The sequence below is a fragment of the Dictyostelium discoideum genome (assembly GCF_000004695.1).
Source record: "Dictyostelium discoideum AX4 chromosome 4 chromosome, whole genome shotgun sequence".
Taxonomy (NCBI): Eukaryota; Evosea; class Eumycetozoa; order Dictyosteliales; family Dictyosteliaceae; genus Dictyostelium; species Dictyostelium discoideum.
Genome location: NC_007090.3, coordinates 1,028,655 through 1,052,348, shown reverse-complemented (window position 1 = coordinate 1,052,348; position 23,694 = coordinate 1,028,655). Strand labels below are relative to the sequence as shown.

The window sequence follows — 23,694 nt, the reverse complement described above, 5'->3', positions numbered from 1 at the left end:
CAGAAACCAAGTCAAATTAAAACTTTGACCTAATTTTATAGAATTAATAAAAGCAACAACAATAACAGTAAAAAACAACCAACAACAACCAACAACAATAATAATAATAATTAAAACTTTTTTTTTTTTTCTTTTTTGAAAGAAAAAAGGGATTAAGCGAAAATAGATTCATTATCAAACATCAATTTTAGTTCATTACCAAGGAGGTTAATGATGAACTGTCTCTATTTAATTAGAGGTGCTGCGGGTAGTATGTATTATTTTTAAAAAGAAATAAAAATAAAAATAAAAATAAAAATAAAAAATAAAAAATAAAAAATAATTTTTTTTTTTTTTTTTAGTTTGTTTAATTTTAATTTTAACACAATCCCCTTAAAAAAAAAAAAAATTTAGATACTCTTGCACAACCACAATTTTCAAATTCACCAATATGGATGTTTGACAATGAATATAGACCGTCATTAGCAGAGAACTTGTTGAAATTGAATCGATTAATTACTACAATAAATAATATAAATAGCAATATTGGCGAAAATAGCAGTAATATTGATCCAACAACAACAACAACAACATCAACAGCAGATAATTTAGAAATAAAAAATGAAGCAAATGATGATATTGTTGGTAATGAAAATGTAAATAACAATAACCACAACAACCCAAATAGTAACAATATAGATCCTTCACCAACAATAACACCCACTTCTATTAACTCTCAACAGGAGAATAACAATAACAATAATAATAATAATAATAATCAAAATCAATTATTTATTAAAGAATTTTTAAATGATTTCACTACCAGAGTTCTCTGGTTTACATACCGTCAAGGATTTCCTTGCATTGATGACACAATGTATGATAATGATTGTGGTTGGGGTTGCATGCTTAGATCTGGTCAAATGTTATTATCAAATGTATTACTCCATAATATACTTGGCGATGAATGGAAAAGATCCTCAAGTGCAACTCATCCAGATGTATATAATAATGTAATGATTTTTTAAAAAAAAAAAAAAAAAAAAAAAAAAAAAAGAAAAATCAAAATTTATTAATTCTTTTTTTTTTTTTTCTTTTATTATTTTTTATAGATTATTTCAATGTTTTTAGATAAACCATCGGCTCCATTTTCTATTCATAACATTGCCATGGAGGGCCAAAACCTTGGAAAGAATATTGGTGAATGGTTCGCACCATCCATCATTTCTCAAACAATAAAGTAAGTTTATATTTATTTTATTTTATTTTATTTTATTTTTTTTTTTTTTTTTTTTTTGAATAATGTTTCTAATTTACTTTTATTAAAAAAAAAAAAAAAAAAAAAAGGATTCTTGTCTCAAGAAATTATGATCAATGTAATATATCAGTTTTCATTTCAGAGGATGGTTCATTGTATATAGACCAACTTTTAAATATTTCTTCTAAAAAGAAAAAAACATCATCCACTGAACAACAACAAAAACAACAACAAATAGAGTCATCAACAGATAATGGTGATGATAAAATTAATGATGAAAAACATAATGAAAATGTGGATAAGAATAATATTGATGATAATAATAATAATAATAATAATAATAATAATAATAATAATAATAATAATAATAATAATAATAATATAATAAATGATAGTAGCAATGTGAATGAAAAACAAGATAAAATTGATGATGAAAGTAAAGATGAAATAAGTGAAAACAACAACAAAGATAATGATGAAACTTGGGAACCATTATTAATTTTAATTCCAATGAGATTAGGTTTGGATGGATTAAATAGTATTTATCATTCTTCATTGTTAGAAATCTTTAAGTTTCCTCAAAATCTTGGTGTTGTTGGTGGAAAACCAAGAGCATCACTTTATTTTATCGCTGCACAAGATGATAACTTATTTTATTTAGATCCACATACTGTTCAAAATCATATAGAAGTTGAAAATGGTTCTAAATTCCCTTTAAATGTGAGTGAAAATTATTATAAACAACAACATTAATAACAGTTGATATATTTCAAACTTTTTATTAACATCATTTTATTATTATTATTGTCATTAAAAAAATAGACCTTCTTTTGTAGCACCACAAAGAGAACACATGTTTCAGAAGTTGACCCATCATTGGTAGTTGCTTTCTTTTGCAAGACCAAAGATGATTTTAATGATTTTGTTGAAAGATCAAAAAAGATGACATCTCAAATGGAAAATCCAATTTTCTCAATATTTGATAATGAACCAGATTATGATTCAAGTCGTGATTATGAATATGAAGAAATTGATGAAACTGGTGGTGAGACATCTGACGATATAGATATCGAAGCTGACTATCATATGATGTAATAAATTAATTCAAAAAAACAATTACTACAATACTCAATATTATAATAACACAACAATAAACAATATAATAGTTTTAAAATTATAATAGTTTAAAATTGACAAATTATAATTAGTATCCTTCATTTGCAATAATATGTGAAAAAAAAAACAAAAAAAATAACAAAAAAAAAAGAGTTGAAAGTCACTCGTATGAAATTATTAAATAAAATAAATTTAGATATATTATTCTTTGTTTTCTTTCTTTTTCTTTTTTTATCACATAAAATAAACTAAAATAAATAAACACTATAAACCAAATTTAATTTGTATTTCACCTAAAATAATTTATTTAATTTAGTTGACGTCAGCAGAGACTTTGACTTTACCCTTATCAGCAGCGACGGTTCTGTTTTTTCTTTCTAATAAAGCTTTTCTGTCTTTATCTAATTTTAATTTAGTTAAGATGACATTTGATGGACTGACACCAATTTGAGCAGTGTTACCGTTGGTTTTGGTGACGGTAAGTTTGTCAATGTGGATGACGTATTTCTTTCTGTAACAGGCAACAACTTTACCTTCGTGATTCTTGTTATCACCACAGACAACACGGACTTCGTCGTCTTTTCTGATTGGAAGAGATCTAACGTTGTATTTAGTTCTTAAATCGTGAGATAAAGCAGCAGACATACGGATACGTCTTTCACCTGATGAGGCGGTGAAGTGTGCTTTTCTTGACTTTCTACGGGATGAGCTGACGTCTGTGTAGATAACATTATAATAAGTATTTAAACATTATAATGTTAATAACAATCATAGAGTATTATTCATATGATTGCGCATGACGATAATGTGTTTTATAGATAATGTGTGAATGGTGAAAGATGATATATAATGATAATGGATAGGTAGTGTGAAAGATTATTTTGTGATTGATTGATAGTGAAGATTATTAGATTGATAGTCTAATATTATCAATAATTATCTCTCTATTTATTTTGATAGATTGAAGGTGAATTAGGATATGTGATATAAAGATACATACTAGTGTTTCTTTTCATTTTTAGGTACGTTAGAGTGGAAAAAATCAAAAAAAAAAAAAATTTTGGAAAAAGTTGAAATTTTGTTTTATAAAAAAAAAAAGCGAAAAGTAGCGGTTTTTTGTAATTTTTTTTTTTTTAAAAAAACGCACGTTTTCATTTCTGTTGTGGTCATAACAGGAATGAATAAACGTTACATTTTTTTTTTTTTTTAAAAAAAAATTTTATTTATATACTAAAACATTTATTTATATTTTAAATGTAATCAAAAAATAGATTTTATTATTATTATTATTATTATTATTTTTTTTTTATTATCTCTTTGGTAATTTATTGTATTTTTCTTTTTTTTTTTTTTTTACTTTTTGGAAATTTGATTAAAAAATATAAACAGAAAAAAAAAAAAAGTTTAAAAATATTTTCTTGGTCAATTTAAAATAAAAATAAACAAATAAAAATAAAATATTTAAATTAAAAGGTTATTACTTTTTTTTTTTTTTTTTTTTTATTATTTTTTATTATTTTTTTTAATTTTTAAATCAAGAATAAAATAACGAGTTTCAAACTCTGAATTCTGTGGTAGTAGTGATGGTAAACTGGTTTACAACTTTTTGATATTGTTTGCATTTTTACTTCCATAAGATAACGACGAATGTGTCAAACTCTGATGGATCATAAATGATATCAACCAATCGATATCTTGCAGCATACTCATTGATACAAATGACAGTGACTTGAATACGATCAAGTTTCTCCAAATAAAAGTTTGGGACTTTATTTTGCATACAAGTCCTATGATAGATTGCGATGGTTTTAAATTGCTTCTTCATATCAACGATATGGTTGGAATGATTACAGAGGTTTACAATCCTCACCAATTGCAGTGGATGTAGTAATTGGAGTTGCATTATCTAATGAATTTGGTGGGTGTGGTATTTGAGTCTCCAATTTATTTTGGAATTGTGAAAGTAGTTTCCTGTTGTTTGTGGTTGTTGTTTGTTGCTGTTGCTGTTGCTGTTGCTGTTGCTGTTGCTGTTGTTATGCCAATATACTATTATTATTATTATAATCACTTGTAATAATCTCAAAGGTATTGTAGTTGGATGACCCTACAAAGTATTCACCAATTTGGTGGATTAAATAATGCTGAGCATAAAATCTTTAATGAACTATTAACGCTATCTTCAATTAATGTACCTTTATTGATTGCTGTTGTTGCCATTGTTGTTTTGTTGTTGTTGCACAACTGTTATTGATATAGTTATTGTGGTTTTTGCAATCATATCTGTATCCATTTGTTAAGCATTAATATTACATGTATTAATTGAATACCATTAATTATCATTTAGTGATAAAGAAATTACATGATTTGATTTATCTAAATTCCAATCACCAAATGAATGCCAATAATAATCTAGTAGTTGGATTTGATATGAAAGAGACAGAAGTGATCATATTATTAACTGATGGGTTATCATGACCATTCAATGATGGTGCTCTTGGATCATTGTTAAAAAAAAAATAAAATGAAAAATAATTTTTTTTTTTTTTTTTTTTTTTTAAGTGCCAAATTTTAAGGTTTTTATCAATAAAAAAATGGAAATTAAAAAAAACTCGAGAAAAACAAAACCTTTTTTTTTTTTTTTTTTTTTTTTGCTTTATTTTTTTTTTTTTTTTTTTCAAAATTTAATTGATATAAATAGAATATAAAATGAAAGTTAAAATTGAATTAAGGTATATATCTTAATTTAATAAATCTTCTTATAATAATAGTAATACTAATATAATAATAATAATAATTTATTAAAAAAAAAAAAAATTATTATTTTTAGTGGTGGATTAGAATTATTATTTGATAAAAAGAAAGTACACGAAATTGAATTTTCAGATAAGAATGAAATTCCATTAAAAGATTTAATTTTATATATGAGAGATAACTTACTCAAAGAAAGATCAGAGTTATTTGTAGTTGATGATACAGTGTAAGTATATATAAAATCCATTATTATTATTTTTTTTTTTTTTTACTAATTATAAAAAAAAAAAAAAAAATAGTCGTCCAGGTATTTTAGTTTTAATTAATGACGCAGATTGGGAATTATTTGGTGGTATCTCATACAATGTAGAAGATAAAGATACAATCATTTTCATTTCAACTTTACATGGAGGTTAAAAATTTTAATTATAAATACAAATATGTGCGTGTGATATAAAAATAAAATAAAAATAAAATTAAAAAAAAAAGATAATAAAAAATAAAAAAGATTAATAACATTTTTTTTGTATATTAAACAAACAATAAAAAAAAAAAAAAAACAATAATTTAAAATTGGAAATGATAAAACAATATCTTTTTTTTATAATATTAATATCTCTTGAGGGTTTTTAATTTGTACAAATTCGAGAGAAAAAAAGGATCCTTTTCTTCTTTTTTTTTTATTTATTTTATTTATATTTTAAATTCGATCAACAACTAATTGCTGTTTTTAGAAGAAAGAACATTTCTTGCTTCATTAATTTTGGTTGCTAAATAAGAGGAACCACCCTTATCTGGATGGTTTTTAATCATTAAAAGTTTATGTCTAATTTTAATTTCTTCTTTTGTTGATTCTTCTCTATATAATCAATAATTCAAAATTAGATTGTAATTTTAGTTAAATATTAGTATTTTTATTGTAAAAAAAAGGGGGGTTATAAAAATAAAAATAATAGAAAATGAAATTTATTTATAGTAAAATAAAAAACTTACTTTAAACCTAAAATATTTGCAGCTTCAGCAGGAGTCATTTTATTTTCGAAACCATCTTCAATAGTTTCAACAGTGAAACCTGGTGTTGAAACCATTTCAAAAAGTTGTTTTGATTTTGCTCTTTGAATAACTCTAATTAAAAATCTACTTGAATATGCAATACCTGCAATGGTTGCTCCAACAATAATTGGGGTTGCCATTTTTATTATTATTTATATTTCTTTTTTTTTTTTTTTTAAATCGACTGCTTTATTAATAAATATTATTGTTGTGTATGTGGTGGGTATATAAAAAAAAAAAAATAAAAAAAATAAAAAAAATAAAAATTAAAAATGAAATAAAAAAAAAAAAAAAAAAAAAAAACCCCGTAATTTATTTTTTTTTTATTTTTTATTTTTTTTTAATTTCACAAAACGAAACCTTTTTTTTTTTTTTTTTTGATCAAACAAATAAATCATTTTTGTTGAGTAAAAAAAAAAAAAAAATAGAAAATTTGGATAAATAGGCTATATTTTAAAAAAATTAATATAACTAGTTATTATTAATAGTTTTTTTTTTTTTTTTTTTTTTTTTTTTTTATTGAAAATAAAATTGTATGTTTTATAATGAGATATATATTAAATAATAGTAATAATAATAAAAATAATAAAATAATAATTATAATAAATAAATGTTTTTTTTTATTTTTTAAAATTTTTACCTAAAACAAATAACGAAACGATATTTTGGGACAAAAAACGAAAAAAAAAAGATTTTTATTTTTTTTTTTAATTTATTTTTTTTTTTTTTATTTTTTGAAAATTTTGAACAATCCAAATTTTTTAATAATATTTTAACACCTCTTTTAACAAATCAGAGAAATTCAAAAATTAGTCCTACAATGTCTTTATTTCAACCTTGTATGTATATTAAATACTATCAATTATCAATTATTACTTTAAATATATTAATTATTATTTGTTTGATTTTTTTTTTTATGTTTTTTTATTTTTATTTTTTTTTTAAAAATAAAAAGATGTTGAAGGAACATCAGCATTATTAGGATCAACAGTTGCAACAGCATTTTTACAACCATTTGATTTTTTAAAAATTAGGTTACAAGGCAGTGGATTTGCAAGTGGAGGTGATTTAAATAAATTTAAAAGGGTTGGAGTTATTGATACATGTAAAAACGTTTTAAAGAATGAAGGAATTAAACAATTTTGGAGAGGATCATCACCAACAATTGTTGCTAGTGGAATAGCATGGGGAACCTATATGCACTTTTACGAAGCCTATAAAAATATATTAAAATCCAAATACAACGTTACACAATTAAATACATTTGATCATTTCATTTGCGCAGTTGGTGCTAGTGCAACCCAAGTTTTCATAACGAATCCAATATTTTTAATTAAAACACGTATGCAATTACAAACACCTGGTTCTGCAAATTATTATACAGGTATATTTGATGGAATTAAAAAAACTGTTAAAGTTGAAGGTTTCAAAGGTTTATATAAAGGCGTAATTCCATCATTATGGTTAACATTTCATGGTGGTATTCAAATGTCTTCATATGAACATATTAAATTTTATTTCTCTTCAAATTCTGGTAAATCATTAGATTCATTAGTAAGAATTATTTTATTTTAATTCATATATATATATATAAATAAAAAAAAAGTAAATAATCTATTATTAATTATAAATTTATATATATATATTATATAGAATGCATCAGAAATTTTTATAGCAAGTAGTATTTCAAAATTTTTAGCAAGTACAATTTTATATCCATTTCAAGTTGTAAAGACTAGATTACAAGATGAAAGAAATATACCAAATCAAAATAATGTTAGAGTATACAATGGAACAAAAGATGTTATATTTAAAATTTTAAAGAATGAAGGTATAATAGGATTTTATCGTGGTTTAGTACCAAATACATTAAAAGTTATACCAAATACTTCAATTACTTTATTATTATATGAAGAAATTAAAAAAAGTTTTAATTATATTATAAATGAATAAAATAAATATTTATTATTATTTTTATTATTATTTAATATATATATATATATATATATATATCTATTCTTTTATTTATTTTATTTTATTTATTTATTTATTTTATTTTTTCAAGGTATTGAAATATCAACATCAATATCAACACCTGCATCAACATTAGAATCATCAATTTTAATATCAGAACTAAAATCAACATCAGTATCAATGTCAACATCAACATCAACATCTAAATCAGTTGGGTTACTATCATTGGTATCAAAATCGAAATCTATATCATTATTTTGAAATTCATTTTCATCAAATTCTTCTTGTTGTTGTTGTTCTTCTTCTTCTTCTTGTTGTTGTTCATTTTCATCATTTTGAATTAAATTATTATCAAACATATATTGATTACAATCAGAGTTAAAATTATTTGAACTACTATCTACTATTGAGTCTTGATCTAATATACAGGGTATTGGTGATTGATCCTTAATGATTAGTATACCAATTTTTGTGAATGCTAATTTTCTTGAATTTGAAACTGCAACCTTTTTAGCATTTCTAGTTGCCTCAATCTTACAAGAGTCTTCACCAACACCATGTGAAACTGTACTAATTCTAACGTCAATTTGTTTGAATGTTGAATAAACCAAAGCATACCATTTCGATTCATATTTTCTAATTGGTGTTTGTAGTGGTACACCATTTAAATCAGTTTCAAGTAAAATCTCTCGAGTGTATTCATGTTCGAATCTATCTATTTCAGTAGACCATTGATTAAAACCTAAAAGATGATTGATAATTTGTAATGATTTTGGAAATGGTATTTCAAAGGGTTTGTCACTTTTAAAACTTGATAATACTACAGATGTACATTCTCTCCCATTGATTTTTATCTTTTCAATGGTATGATGATGATTCAGTGCTGATATAGCACTGTTTTCAAGACAATATTTAATTAACCCTAATATTCGCTTAGAGTTTTTATTTGTGTAAACAACAATATCATAGATTAAACCAAACCTTGAAAATGCTATCTCTATATCCTTCTTTGTCGTATTTTCGTCTAAATCTGTTAACATTAAAGTCTTTTCTTTACTTGGTATAGTGAATAAAAATAATTCCATCTCTTTCAATGGTATTGGTTTATATACTTTATTATTTGATTGTGATGATTGAAAAGAAAAAGAAGATGGTATTATTCGTGATTGATTATTGTTAACATTTTGTGTTTGTGTTTGTGTTTGTTTTTGTTGTGTATACATTTTGATATTTATTTATTTGTTTGTTTATTTATTTTTTATTATTATTTGTTTATATTCATTTTAATTTAACAAAAAAAAAAAAAATTTTAGTTTATAAAAAAAAAAAAAAGGGTAAAATTGTTTTTTTATTTTAAAAAATTCTTGTAATTTTTAAAATTAATAAAAAAAAAAATTATGAAAAGAAAAAAAAAAGAAAAAAAACTTGAAAACCAAGGTAGGTCCAATAACTTGCTTTTTCTTATTTTTTTCTTTTTTTTATTTTTTATTTTATTTTTTTATTTTTTACTTTTTTTCTTTTTTTGGGAAATAAGAAAAACGAAATAATTATTTGTTTTTAACTATTTTCATTCATATCTTTTTTTATTTTTTTTTTTTTTTTTTTTTTCAAAATTTTTTTTTTTTTTCAATTTTTTTTTTTTTTTTAATTTTTTTTTTTTTTTTTTGATTTTGTTTTAGATTCATATTTATAAAAAAAAAAAAAAAAATAAATAAGTAATTATAGGATGTTATCAAGAGCAACTAGATTATTATCTACAAAAAATGTTGTTGTAAACTCAATTGTAAAACACACTACCATTCGTTCATTTGCAAGTCATGGTGGTGGTGAAGCAGGTGGTGCTTATCCAACTGAACCTGAAGCAGGTACACAAATGATTACAAGAAGAGTAGAATTTGGTGACGCAGTCTATTCATACAAACACGGAAATTTTATTGTTGATCCAATTCAAATTAGAGAATTAGCAGAAGAACAACAACAACAACAACATCATGTTCATGGTCCAGGTTGTTCACATGGCCATCATCACGATAGTCACGCAAACGATGGTCACCATGATGAACACCATGATGAACACCACGATCATGTTAATCCAGATGATGTTGAAGATGAATTCCCAAGAGGTTACTTTTTAAATACACCAGTATGTATAATATTTTATAATTAGTATTAATGATGACAATATTAACATTTCAATTTCACTCACTCAACAAATCATGTGGAATAATAATAAAAATAACGAAAAAATAGCCATCAGTACCATACCCAATGAATCCATACTATTTAACAGCTCTTTGTTTACTTCCAATCATTGGTTCATTATTTTCAATACGTTATTTTGATAATAAATCAGAAAACGATTATGAATTATTTAGAAGCGAATACTTGGAAGCAAATCCAGCACTCAAACAAAAATATTACGATATCACCCACAAATATCCATTATCTCATTAAATTCGATAAATAATTTTTTAAAAAATAATACATATAAAAAGAATAATAATACAGTTAAAGTAATACAGAAATTGTAGAAAATATTCAAAACTCAAAAATTTAAAAAAAAAAAAAAAAATAAAAAAGAAAAGATAAAGGAAGAAACATAGAGTATTGTAATAAAAAAAAAAAAACAAATAAAAAGAAAAAAAAAAATTTATATATAAAAGATAAGGAACATGCTTTTTTTTTTTTTTTTTATTTTCACCACTCGATTTCGAAAAATAGTTAACTATTTTATTTTAATTTTGTGTTGTGTGTTTGAACAACCAACAAGAATATTCCTTTTTTTTTTTTTTTTTTTTATTTATTTTTATTATTTTTTCTTTTATTATTATTATTATTTATTTGTATTATTGAATTTTATTTTATAATTATTTTAAAAAAAATAATAAATATATAATATATAAATGGAAGATATTGATAGAATTGAATTATCATATCAATTATTATATAATTTAATTGGATTAAATCCATTTAATAATGAATTAAAATCAGGAATATTTAGTGGATTTTGGGGAACACTATTCTCATTTGATGATAATAATTATTTAAACCAAAATGATTTTAATAAAATATTTTATGGTTTAATTCAAGATATTGAACAATTAATAAATGAAAAAATAAATGATGAAATTATAATATTTTTAAATAATAATTTATATAGTTTACAAGAGAATGGAAATAATTTATGTGATTTACTAAAAATTTGGGAAATTAGAAATGTTGGTAACAAAACTATTAAATCAATTATTACAAATTATAATTCAAAAACTATTAATTTTCAAGAATTTTCTAAATTTTCAAATGAAAATTTAAAATTAAATATTAGAAATTATTATTCAAAATTAATAATTTTATTAAATGAATATAGTGACTTTTATTTTAAACCTGTTTCATCACTGATACAATCATCTTCATCGTCATTATCATCTTTTTCAACTTCAACTTTTTTAAAACAAATTTTAAAATTATCAACTTTAAATATGTCAATATATAGTTGTTTAAAAATTGATTATATTAATAATGGTAATGAATGGGGATTTAGTATTGACCCAAAAAAGAAAAAACAATTACAAAATGAATTTCGTAATGAAATAATAAAATTTCAAAATAATTTTGGATTTTCATTTTTTCAATTATTGTCAAACACTAATGAATATAATATTTATAAATTGAAAACAACAATAAACAATACTTTAAAAAATGTTTCAAGATTTAATGAATTGGATTATTTAAATTATAAATATCCAATTAAAATTATTTGTGCAAAAAAAGATGAAAAAACAAATGAAAATAATTTAATAATAAATAATTTTAATGAAGAATTATATATTTTTAAAATTCAACCAAAGTCATTAATGTATTGTATTAATAATTACAATAACAACAACAACAACAACAACAACAACACAACTAATAATAATAATAATAATCAAGATGAATTAATAGATCAAGTATCTGGTTTAATTCCTTTTTTTTCATCAATAAATAAAAATGAAATTTTAAAAACATCAATATCATTTAATGGAGAAAAACAATTTAATCAAATTTCAATATTAATTCATTGTTCAAATGATTTTAAATTAAATGAAATTAATTTAAATAATAACAATAATTGTTTAGAAATAGAGAGTGAATTATCTTTTTTATTATTTATAAATTCAACATATTCAAAAACAAATCAAACAAAATTATTTCTAGAAAAAGTTAATATTAAAAAATTAAATATGGATTCTTTTAATAATGATATATTAAATAGCAATTCATTAATTAATAATAAAAATAAAATGTACTATGGAACTAAAAAATATGACATTAACCCAGGATTCCAAATGGATAAAATTATTTTTGAAATAAAAGATATAAAAGGTGATATTGTAATTGATAACATAGAAATTTCATTTCATTTTGACAAACTTTTCCAGTATGTTAATTAAAAAAAAAAAAAAAAAAAAGTAAAACAAAATAAAATAAAACAAAGTAAAATTAAATTAAAAAATAAAAGTTTGAATTGTTTATAATTTTATTAAAAAGAAAAAGAAAAAAAAAAGATTTGAATAAAAGAAAGAAAAGAAAAAAAAAAAAAAAAAAAAAAAAAATTTTTTTTTTTTTTTTTTTTTTTTTTGTAAAGTGATCGATCATTTAGGAATGATGATAAGGAAGGAGGGGGTGTTTTTTGTAAACAATTGTTTAAACAATAGTAAGACCACCATCAGCAATTAAGGATTGACCAGTAATGTAGGATGATTCTGGGCTTAATAAGAATAAGACTGGTTTGGCAATTTCACTTGGGTGTGATACTCTCTTGAGTGGGACGTGACCTTCTAATTGAGCAGTTGCTTCACCTGGTGGTAAATATTCTCTAAGCATAGCAGTTTCAGAGGCACCTGGTAATACGGCATTACATCTAATGTTGAGGGCACCATATTCGGCAGCAGCAGATTTAGTGATACCAAGAATAGCGTGTTTAACGGCAGAGTAACCACTGTTGTATGGGAATGATAATACACCAGCGATTGAGGAAATGTTAACGATGGAGTAGTCACCTTTACCTTGTTTTTCCATTTGTTTGACTTGATATTTAATGCATAACCAGGTACCTTTGATATTGATATCCATCATTTTAGAGAACATTGACTCGTCATATTCTCCAATTCTAGCCATTTGACCCAAGATACCAGCATTGTTAACAGCACCATCTAAACGGCCAAATTTTACAACAACTCTGTTTACCATATCTTCAACTTGATCACTCTTTGAGATATCACAAACGATTGATAAGGTTTCGACTGATGGGTTGATCTCTTTCATCAAGTTAATGGTTTCTTCACAAACATTAACATCTGCTAAAGCAACATTAACATTTTTTAAGGATGCTAATTGTAAACAGATTTCTCTACCAATACCACGAGATGCGCCAGTTACTAAAATTGTTTTACCTTCCATTTTCTTTTTTTTTTTTTTTTTTTTGATTGATTGATTGATTGATTTTATTAAAAAAAAAATATATTTATGTTTTTCTTATTGTCTGAAAAGTTTTAAAATTTTATTAATTTGTATTTTAATTCAAGATGATTAATAATTATGATTTGGTTTTTTTTTTTTTAAAATTTATTAGGTTATTTAATCTCGAGAAGAATGAAAATTAAATAAAATAGTTATAATTGAAGAAAAAAAATAAAATAAAATTATTATAATTTAAAATTAAAATTTATTAATATGTATAAATCTTTCGAATATAGATTAACTTTTATATTTTTTGATTAGTATTGTTTGATTGGAAAAAAAAAAAAAAAAAAAAAAAAAAAATTTTAGTTTTTTATGCAAAAAATTGTTTTGAAAAAAAAAAAAAAATAAAATAAAATAAAAAAAAAAATAAAATAAAAAATATCGTTTTGTTTGCACTGCAATCGAATCATGATGGGAGAATTATTTTTTTTATTTTTTATTTTTTTTTAATTTTTTTTTTTTTGTTTGTTCGCGATATCAAATTATAAAAATAGTTTTGTTGGCGAGTTATAAATATTTATTTTGTTTGGGAGGTGGTTTTTAAATGAAATAATTGGGTTGTTTCATTTGTGAAAGTGTCAAGTTTTATTTTTTCCCAAATTTTAAAAGTACCGAAAGGTTTTAGAAAAAAAAAAAAAAAAAAAAAAAAAAAAAAAAATCATGAGTGTTTACACTGAGATTTTATTACAGGTTGAAATTTTAATTTTTTAATTGGTTTTATTCCCAAGAATTACACAAAAAAAAAAAAAATATCAAATTTTAAGAAAATTAAAATAAAATTAAAATTCCATTTAAATGTTCCAATAAATCATCTAATCTATCAATTATCATTTTATTAAGTTCTACATATTTTTGATAATCATTATTTAATTCACCAGTAGAAGGCGAAATAAAATTAAAACCAAAACAAACACCGTTTAAATCTGCTCCATAATTTGATAAAATTTATAATAATGTTTTATTTGATACGATTTGATCTAATGATTTGATTTTACCAGTATTCGAATCGATTATTTCTGTTTTTAAATAATTTAAAACATCACTTGATGGATTATTACCAATTGTAAACACTTTTATATTATTACCATTATTACCATCGAATTTCGTTAATAGTGAATTATAAAATAATTTCGAATTTAAAATACATCTTTTTAAAAGTTTACCATATCCACTTTTTGAAGGGGACGAATTATTGAATGAGTTAAATAACCTGCAACTGAAGAATGACCTAGACGAGAACCTTCAATACCAAACACACCATAGTTTGGAATATTCTTTTTTCCATCATCGACATAAACAGGAGCTAATGTAAGAACATCTTTATACTTTGAATTTCTGTAGCAAATTGTACTATTTGAAAATGGTAAATAACCAGATTTATGACCATCCAATGTAATTGAATCTACAAATTTACAAGCATAAAATAACTACTAATTATTAATTCTGGATCAAATGATACAATTTCATTTTGATTGTTATCATCATTTTCAATATTATTAGGAAATAATAATTGATCATCTAATGGATTTTCCAATTGAAAGTTATCTCTACTACATGATAATGAATATCCACCGAACGCACCATCTACATGCATTTCAAAATTAAAATTAAAGTCTCTTCTTACTTGATTTCTAATTGAAAATATTTCATCAACATTATCAACACCATACTCTTGAGTTGAGCCTAATATCGATATGACATTTATTATTGGAATTTGGTTTCAATACAATCTTTTATAATCATTTTTACTTTATTCATATTCATTCTACCATTTGGTTCAATTTTTATTAGTTTTATATTATCTGAACCTAATCCAATCAAACATACTGCCTTTTTAAGACAAGACGATGCTGGTATTAAATATATTGGTTCATTAATTTGATTATTTGTAAAAAATTTAAATGTACCTAATGAACATAAATGATATCTTTTAATAATTTCATAAACATTTTCAATTGGTAAATTACATTCAAAACATATTTGATATGGTAATTTTACTGATAAATCACCATTTAAATTTGATAATTCCCAATTTGTACATTCAATTAATAATTTATTGGTTTTACCATCTTCTAGTGTAATTTATAAATTTTTCGAGTCAATTAAATCATTTTCATTTAATAATGCATTTTTAATTGCAACTGGAATAAATTTAACCCAATAACTTGACCAACATGCTTCAATATTTGATACTGAACCACCACTAGTATTATGACCATGTGGATATACAGTTTCAAATTCTCTTTTAATTGTTTCATTTATTGAAACTGTTTCGATTGAATTATAATAATCTGGTATTTTACTTGTATCGTAACTTACCATCGAACGTAGATCATTTGTAAATGCACTTTCAATAAAGGAGGATTTATTAGAAGATTGAGGAGTGCAGATATTAGAATTATAAAAAAGACCAGCAATTGTACCAATAAACTTGGAACTAAAGGATCAACAACCATATGAGCTTGATATCTAAAACTTGAAAATTGAGTAGAATCTTTAATAATCGTCTTCTAAAATTGAAGGTTCATTACCCCTATATGAATTCTTGAATCAACTACGGAGTTTAATACCATTTTTGAAAGACCAGAAAATAATTTTTTATTTTCACCCTAATTTGTAAAAATTATAATTAATATGGTATGAAATTTATAATAATAATAATATAAAATTATTACCTTTGATCCTAACACCAAGATTAAAAAATTTAAAACTTTTTAATAGCCCAATAGAATACACTTTCAAACAAAACAACACTCTACCCAAAGATTTAACATTGTCTCAATACCTAAACACTATTCTAAGGTTGGCTGGATATAAAAACTCCATCATTAAAGTGGTGAAAAGTAATTTTATGTGGCGCTGGTCGGTTGGTCTATTCTTTGTTTAATATTATTTTTTATTTTCTTTTCTGCTCCCCTTACACTATTCTTTTTTCTTTAAAAAAAAATTTTCATTATTATTATAAAAAAAAAAATAAGGAGAAATAAAAAAAATAAAAAAAGAGGAGACTATCCTTATTAAAAAAACTAAAAAACAAAACTACAACAATAAATAAGCCAAACGCTCATATCTTTCTACGTTATTTTTAATATACAAACTAAAAGATAATTAATTTTTAAGACTTTTCTAGAAACAAAAAAAAAAAAAAAAAAAAAAAAAAAAAAAAAAAAAAAATTTAACACCACCTCGTCTAATAATTTATTAAATTTTAAAAAGTATTGATATTAAACTTTTATTAATTTCTAGAAATCCATATTTAATGTTCTTTTTTGGGTATGTAAAGTATTTTTTTTTTAATTTTTTATTCAAAATTATCTTTATTATAATTTATCAATTGAAAATAAAAAATCTGTAATTTCTTTTAATAATAGGTCAAGCATTATATCAATATATGAACCATCAGATGTTTCACTAATAAAAGGTGACATAGTTGATGACCTGAGTAATGGAATTTTGATTTTATTATAGGCTTGAATGTTAATTTTTAATTCATTTGTTTCAAGGAAATTTGAAATAAATTCATTACCATAACTATTATTTAAAAATGTATTTCCAAATATCAAATCTGCTTCAGGTCCTCTTGAATAATCGAATCTATCAATTATCATTTTATTAAGTTCTACATATTTTTGATAATCATTATTTAATTCACCAGTTGAAGGTGAAATAAAATTAAAACCAAAACAAACACCGTTTAAATCTGCTCCATAATTTGATAAAATTTGTAATAATGTTTTATTTGATACAATTTGATCTAATGATTTGATTTTACCAGTATTCGAATCGATGATTTCTGTTTTTAAATAATTTAAAACATCACTGGATGGGTTATTACCAACTGTGACCACTTTTATATTATTACCATTATTACCATCGAATTTAATTAACAAGGAAATATAAAATAATTTCGAATTTAAAATACATCTTTTTAAAAGTTTACCATATCCGTTTTTCGAAGGACGAATTATTGAATGAGTTAAATAACCTGCAACTGAAGAATGACCAGGACGAGAACCTTCAATACCAAACACACCACAGTTTGGAATATTCTTTTTTCCATCATCGACATAAACAGGAGCTAATGTTAGAATATCTTTATACTTTGAATTTCTATAACAAATTGTACTATTTGAAAATGGTAAAAAGCCAGATTTATGACCATCCAATGTAATTGAATCTACAAACTTACAAGCATGTAATTGTTTTTTTAAAAAACTACTAATTATTAATTCTGGATCAAATGAATCAGTTTCGTTTTGATTATTTTGTTCATTTTCAAAATTATTAGGTAATGATAATTGATAATCTAATGGATTTTTCAACCAAAAGTTCTCTCTAATACATGATAATGAATATCCACCGAACGCACCATCTACATGCATTTCAAAATTAAAATTAAAGTCTCTTCTTACTTGATTTCTAATTGAAACAATTTCATCGATATTATCAGCACCATACTCTTGAGTCGAACCTAATATCGATATGATATTAATGATTGGAATTTGATTTTCAATACAGTTTTTAATAATCGTTTTTACTTCATTTATATTCATTCTACCATTTGGTTCAATTTTTATTAGTTTTATATTATCTGAGCCTAATCCAATCAAACATACTGCCTTTTTAAAACAATAATGAGCTGATGCTGGTATTAAATAAATTGGTTCATTAATTTTATTTTTTACAAAAAATTTAAATGTACCTAATGAGCATAAATGATATCTTTTAATAATTTCATAAACATTTTCAATTGGTAAATTACATTCTAAACTTATTTGATATGGTAATTTTACTGATAAATCACCATTTAAATTTGATAATTCCCAATTTGTACATTCAATTAATAATTTATTGGTTTTACCATCTTCTAATGTAATAAATAAATTTTTGGAATCAATTAAATCATTTTCATTTAATAATGCATTTTTAATTGCAACTGGAATAAATTTAACCCAATAACTTGACCAACATGCTTCAATGTTTGATACTGAACCACCACTAGTATTATGACCATGTGGATATACAGTTTCAAATTCTCTTTGAACTTTTTCTTTTATAGAAACTGTTTTGATTGAATTATAATAATCTGGTATATTACTTGTATCATAACCTACCATCGAACAAAGATCATTTGCAAATTCATATTCAATAAAGGAAGTTTTATTAGAAGATTGAGTAGTACATATATTAGAGTTATAAAAAAGACCAGCAATTGTACCAATAAAACTTGGAATTAAGGGATCAGTAACCATATGAGCTTGATATCTTAAACTTGAAAATTGAGTAGAATCTTTAATATAATTACAAATTAATTTTGTATTTTCTTTAATTAATTCACTTGATTTTATAAAATCATCAGATTCAAAATAATCATCTTCAAAAATTGAAGGTTCATTACCACTATATTTAATTCTTGAATCAATTGCATAGTTTGATACCATTTTTGAAAGTTCAGAAAATAATTTTTTATTTTCACCCTAATTTTTTTTTAAAAAAAAAAAAAAATTAATTAATATGGTTTGAGATTTATAATAATAATATAAAGATATTACCTTTGATCCTAAAAATAATGATAAAGAATCCATTTCAAAATATTCTTTATTTATAATTATCTTCAATATAAATTTTTAAAATAACTAATTAATTTTTCGAATTTAAAAATTAAGTTTTAAATTTTTTTTTTTTTTAATGTTTTTTATTTTACTTTTTTATTTTATAGAATTAATATAAATTTAATTAGTAATTGTTTAGAGATTTATCACGATTTATAAATTTCAAATTAAAAACCTAACACTATTCAAATTAATATTGGTTTATTTTGAAAAATTATCAAATATAAATTTTAAATAAACAGGAAATTTCGGGTATTAAAGAATATATGTTTAAAATTATAACTCCATAAAATATTATCTTACTTTTTTATCCCATTATCTACTTAATTATCCATTTATCTACTTTTTAAAAAATGATATTCTTTTTTATTGTAAGGTATATAATCTCTTGTGAAAAACTAATTCATCGCAACAAAGAAATTTTTTTTTGAAATTTTAATACGGTTTTAGAATATCTTGTTATATTAATAACCCAATGTATTTTTAGAATTTAATTAATTTCATTAATAATTTAAATAATAATTATAAAATTTTATTAAATTTTAATAATTATATTAAAATGTTTAAAACAGATATACCAATTTTTACTTTATTATTTAAAACAGATGTCCATTTTTATTAAATTTAATTAATTTTAAATTAAATTTAATTAAAATTAAAAAAAAAAGTTTTTTTTATTTTAATGACCCACTTTCCAGATATGTTCATATGTGTAAATTTAAATTAAATAAAATATTTTTTTATAAAAAAATAAATAAATAAATAAATAAATACAATATTGGATAAAAAAGTGTAATTATCTAACCCTATCGATTCTGCATACAGCCCGTACAAGCATTTAGTTGTGCACTTTGGGCTGTACTGGCTGTTTATAACCCATTTTGGGGTGGACGTGTATCTATTAATCATTAATAATGATTTTTAAAAACACTTTTGTATTATTTTATACTCTTGTGTGAGTGATAAAATTGTGTCAATAATATTTAGTATGAATTTTGAATCTATAGGGTTAGATCATAAAACTTTTTTTTTTAATTAATAATAAATTCCAAAAAAAAAAAAAAAAAAAATAATTAAACACCACCTAATCAAATTATTTATTTAATAATTGATAAATTAAAAAATCATTGATACTAAATTTATTATCATTTTAAGATTTCTAATGATTCTTTATTGATTATGTATTATTTTTATATTTATATTTTTTATTTAATATTTATTATCTTAATTATAATTTATCAATTGAAAATAAAAAACCTGTAATTTCTTTTAATAATAGGTAAAGCATAATATCAATATATGAACCTTCAGATGTTTCACTAATAAAAGGTGACATAGTTGATGACCTTAGTATTGGAATTTTGATTTTATTATAGATAGGGATATTAATTTTTAATTCATTTGTTTCAAGGAAATTTGAAATAAATTCATTACCATAACTATTATTTAAAAATGTATTTCCAAATATCAAATCTGCTTCAGGTCCTCTTGAATAATCGAATCTATCAATTATCATTTTATTAAGTTCTACATATTTTTGATAATCATTATTTAATTCGCCAGTTGAAGGTGAAATAAAATTAAAACCAAAACAAACACCGTTTAAATCTGCTCCATAATTTGATAAAATTTGTAATAATGTTTTATTTGATACAATTTGATCTAATGATTTGATTTTACCAGTATTCGAATCGATTATTTCTGTTTTTAAATAATTTAAAACATCACTTGATGGATTATTACCAACTGTAAACACTTTTATATTATTACCATTATTACCATCGAATTTAATTAACAAGGATATATAAAATAATTTTGCATTAAAAATACATCTTTTTAAAATTTTACCATATCCAATTTTCGAAGGACGAATTATTGAATGAGTTAAATAACCTGCGATTGAAGAATAACCTGGACGAGAACCTTCAATACCAAACACGCCACAGTTTGGAATATTCTTTTTACAGATATCTATATAAGCAGAAGAGAGTGTAATAATATCTTTATACTTTGAATTTCTATAACAAATTGTACTATTTGAAAATGGTAAAAAGCCAGATTTATGACCATCCAATGTAATTGAATCTACAAATTTACAAGCATGTAATTGTTTTTTAACATAACTACTAATTATTAATTCTGGATCAAATGAATCAATTTCATTTTGATTGTTATTTTCATTTTCAATATTATTAGGAAATAATAATTGATCATCTAATGGATTTTCCAATTGAAAGTTATCTCTAATACATGATAATGAATATCCACCGAATGCACCATCTACATGCATTTCAAAATTAAAATTCAAGTCTCTTCTTACTTGATTTCTAATTGAAACTATTTCATCAATATTATCGACACCATACTCTTGGGTTGAACCTAATATCGATATGATATTAATAATTGGAATTTGATTCTCAATACAATTTTTAATAATCATTTTCACATCATTTATATTTATTCTACCATTTGGTTCAATTTTTATTAATTTTATATTTGTTGAACCTAATCCAATCAAACATACTGCTTTTTTAAAACAATAATGAGCTGATGCTGGTATTAAATAAATTGGTTGATTAATTTGATTATCCACAAAAAACCGATATGCACCCAATGAACACGAATGATATCTTTTAATAATTTCATAAACATTTTCAATTGGTAAATTACATTCTAAACTTATTTGATATGGTAATTTTACTGATAAATCTCCATTTAAATTTGATAATTCCCAATTTGTACATTCAATTAATTGTTTATTAGTTTTACAATCATTTAGGGTAATTGTTAATTCCCTGGAATCAATTAAATCATTTTCATTTAATAATGCATTTTTAATTGCAACTGGAATAAATTTAACCCAATAACTTGACCAACATGCTTCAATGTTTGATACTGAACCACCACTAGTATTATGACCATGAGGATATACAGTTTCAACTTCTCTTTTAATTATTTCTTTTATTGAAACTGTTTTCATTGAATTATAATAATCTGGTATTTTACTTGTATCATAACCTACCATTGAACATAGGTCACTAGCAAATGCATGTTCAATAAAGGAAGATTTATTAGAAACTTGAGGAGTACATGTATTAGTATTATAATAAAGGCCTGAAATTGTACCAATAAAACTTGGAATTAAAGGATCTTCTATCATATGAGCTTGATATCGTAAACTTGAAAATTGAGTAGAATCTTTAATATAATTACAAATTAACTTTGTATTTTCTTTAATTAATTCACTTGATTTTTTAAAATTATCAGATTCAAAATAATCATCTTCAAAAATTGAAGGTTCATTACCACAGTATTGAATTCTTGAATCAATTGCAGAGTTTAATACCATTTTTGAAAGTTGGCTAAATAATTTTTTATTTTCACCCTAAAATAAAAGAAATATTATTAATATTATATGGTTTTAATTTTAAAATAATAATTATAATAATAATAATAATAATAATAATCTAATTATTATTATTACCTTTGATCCTAAAAATAATGATAATGTATCCATTTTTAAGATATTCTATTATTTAATTATAGTTAACTAAAACTTGGTTGTATTTTTATTTTATTTTCCAAGTTTTGAAATTTTTTTTTTTTTTTTTTTTTTTTTTTTTTTTTTTTTTTGATTTATACAATAGATTTTTTATCCTAAATTTTAATATCAAGTTTATTTTTATTCTTTTTCTTGTTTCGGGGAGAAAGGAAAAAACTAGACTTTTAGAATAATTTTATTATGAGATAAATATTTTTTTTTTTTTTTTTTTTTAAAAATAAATAAGGATAGTTGTTGAACATTAACACAATATATTTGAGATTTAAAATTATGTTTGTGAGTTTTTCAATCGACATTAAAAACTCACCACGTGGCTTTTTCCCACCCAGGTGAGAAAAGTCTAATTATATAAACATAAATTATTTTAGTTTGTGAGGGAGATTGTATATAATTTAATATCTTGATAAAACATAATTGTAACAATTTAATTATTACATAATTATATTACAACAGATAGTATCAATTTCAATGTTATTGGATTTTATTTTAAATTTTAGTAAAAAAATTTACTAATTTTAATTTTATTTACTTCACTTGTTTAAATCATTATTTTGGATATCCCGAGGGAAGTTTTTTAATAAATTTAATTACCTTTTTTTATATTTTTTAAAAAAAAAAAAAAATTTAAATATTATTTAAATTATTATTGGTTTATTGCCTCAATTGCATTTGAAATTTTAAAAAAAGAAGATATTTTATAAAATAACAAATTATAGTGTTTATGAAAACAAATGTGGTAAAAAAGAAAATTTTATATTGTTTAAAAAATCAATAAAATTATGACAAAAAAAAAAAATCTAAAAAACAATGATCAAAAAAAAAAAAAATAATATAAAATGTAAATAAAATAATTTTTGGGATTATCTATAAAAATCTTTTTTGTT

At 22.2% G+C, this 23,694-nt stretch overlaps 12 protein-coding genes and 1 pseudogene across 12 annotated transcripts; 5 read left to right on the top strand and 8 right to left on the bottom strand.

The window, feature by feature from the left end:
- Positions 1–213: 213 nt before the first annotated feature.
- On the top strand, positions 214–2,332 carry DDB_G0283753 (hypothetical protein; the record flags this gene model as incomplete). Its single annotated transcript, XM_633904.1, has 5 exons — positions 214–250; positions 394–980; positions 1,092–1,219; positions 1,327–1,957; positions 2,060–2,332. The coding sequence occupies 5 exons, from the start codon at positions 214–216 to the stop codon at positions 2,330–2,332; spliced, it is 1,656 nt and encodes a 551-aa protein (XP_638996.1).
- Positions 2,333–2,665: 333 nt separating this feature from the next.
- Positions 2,666–3,369, bottom strand: rpl26 (S60 ribosomal protein L26; the record flags this gene model as incomplete). The annotated part of the gene is made up of 2 exons (XM_633903.1): positions 2,666–3,069; positions 3,354–3,369. 2 exons carry the CDS (start codon positions 3,367–3,369, stop codon positions 2,666–2,668), a joined length of 420 nt encoding a protein of 139 aa, XP_638995.1.
- A 608-nt stretch (positions 3,370–3,977) lies between these two features.
- Positions 3,978–4,256, bottom strand: DDB_G0283739 (hypothetical protein; the record flags this gene model as incomplete). Its single annotated transcript, XM_633902.1, has 1 exon — positions 3,978–4,256. The coding sequence occupies one exon, from the start codon at positions 4,254–4,256 to the stop codon at positions 3,978–3,980; it is 279 nt and encodes a 92-aa protein (XP_638994.1).
- An 803-nt stretch (positions 4,257–5,059) lies between these two features.
- On the top strand, positions 5,060–5,521 carry DDB_G0283737 (hypothetical protein; the record flags this gene model as incomplete). The annotated part of the gene is made up of 3 exons (XM_633901.1): positions 5,060–5,082; positions 5,181–5,330; positions 5,404–5,521. 3 exons carry the CDS (start codon positions 5,060–5,062, stop codon positions 5,519–5,521), a joined length of 291 nt encoding a protein of 96 aa, XP_638993.1.
- A 300-nt stretch (positions 5,522–5,821) lies between these two features.
- dnajc19 (mitochondrial import inner membrane translocase subunit 14) lies at positions 5,822–6,297 on the bottom strand (the record flags this gene model as incomplete). Its single annotated transcript, XM_633900.1, has 2 exons — positions 5,822–5,963; positions 6,098–6,297. The coding sequence occupies 2 exons, from the start codon at positions 6,295–6,297 to the stop codon at positions 5,822–5,824; spliced, it is 342 nt and encodes a 113-aa protein (XP_638992.1).
- A 405-nt stretch (positions 6,298–6,702) lies between these two features.
- Positions 6,703–8,110, top strand: mcfM (mitochondrial substrate carrier family protein; the record flags this gene model as incomplete). The annotated part of the gene is made up of 3 exons (XM_633899.1): positions 6,703–6,724; positions 7,113–7,711; positions 7,811–8,110. The coding sequence occupies 3 exons, from the start codon at positions 6,703–6,705 to the stop codon at positions 8,108–8,110; spliced, it is 921 nt and encodes a 306-aa protein (XP_638991.1).
- Positions 8,111–8,217: 107 nt separating this feature from the next.
- Positions 8,218–9,354, bottom strand: DDB_G0283733 (hypothetical protein; the record flags this gene model as incomplete). The annotated part of the gene is made up of 1 exon (XM_633898.1): positions 8,218–9,354. The coding sequence occupies one exon, from the start codon at positions 9,352–9,354 to the stop codon at positions 8,218–8,220; it is 1,137 nt and encodes a 378-aa protein (XP_638990.1).
- A 503-nt stretch (positions 9,355–9,857) lies between these two features.
- Positions 9,858–10,585, top strand: DDB_G0283731 (hypothetical protein; the record flags this gene model as incomplete). The annotated part of the gene is made up of 2 exons (XM_633897.1): positions 9,858–10,274; positions 10,382–10,585. 2 exons carry the CDS (start codon positions 9,858–9,860, stop codon positions 10,583–10,585), a joined length of 621 nt encoding a protein of 206 aa, XP_638989.1.
- A 449-nt stretch (positions 10,586–11,034) lies between these two features.
- Positions 11,035–12,564, top strand: DDB_G0283729 (hypothetical protein; the record flags this gene model as incomplete). The annotated part of the gene is made up of 1 exon (XM_633896.1): positions 11,035–12,564. One exon carries the CDS (start codon positions 11,035–11,037, stop codon positions 12,562–12,564), a length of 1,530 nt encoding a protein of 509 aa, XP_638988.1.
- Positions 12,565–12,817: 253 nt separating this feature from the next.
- Positions 12,818–13,573, bottom strand: DDB_G0283727 (short-chain dehydrogenase/reductase family protein; the record flags this gene model as incomplete). Its single annotated transcript, XM_633895.1, has 1 exon — positions 12,818–13,573. One exon carries the CDS (start codon positions 13,571–13,573, stop codon positions 12,818–12,820), a length of 756 nt encoding a protein of 251 aa, XP_638987.1.
- Positions 13,574–14,404: 831 nt separating this feature from the next.
- On the bottom strand, positions 14,405–16,704 carry DDB_G0283725 (annotated as a pseudogene; the record flags this gene model as incomplete).
- Positions 16,705–16,956: 252 nt separating this feature from the next.
- Positions 16,957–19,221, bottom strand: DDB_G0283723 (pyridoxal phosphate-dependent decarboxylase family protein; the record flags this gene model as incomplete). The annotated part of the gene is made up of 2 exons (XM_633893.1): positions 16,957–19,113; positions 19,189–19,221. The coding sequence occupies 2 exons, from the start codon at positions 19,219–19,221 to the stop codon at positions 16,957–16,959; spliced, it is 2,190 nt and encodes a 729-aa protein (XP_638985.1).
- A 1,255-nt stretch (positions 19,222–20,476) lies between these two features.
- On the bottom strand, positions 20,477–22,765 carry DDB_G0283721 (pyridoxal phosphate-dependent decarboxylase family protein; the record flags this gene model as incomplete). The annotated part of the gene is made up of 2 exons (XM_633892.1): positions 20,477–22,633; positions 22,733–22,765. 2 exons carry the CDS (start codon positions 22,763–22,765, stop codon positions 20,477–20,479), a joined length of 2,190 nt encoding a protein of 729 aa, XP_638984.1.
- Positions 22,766–23,694: the final 929 nt, after the last annotated feature.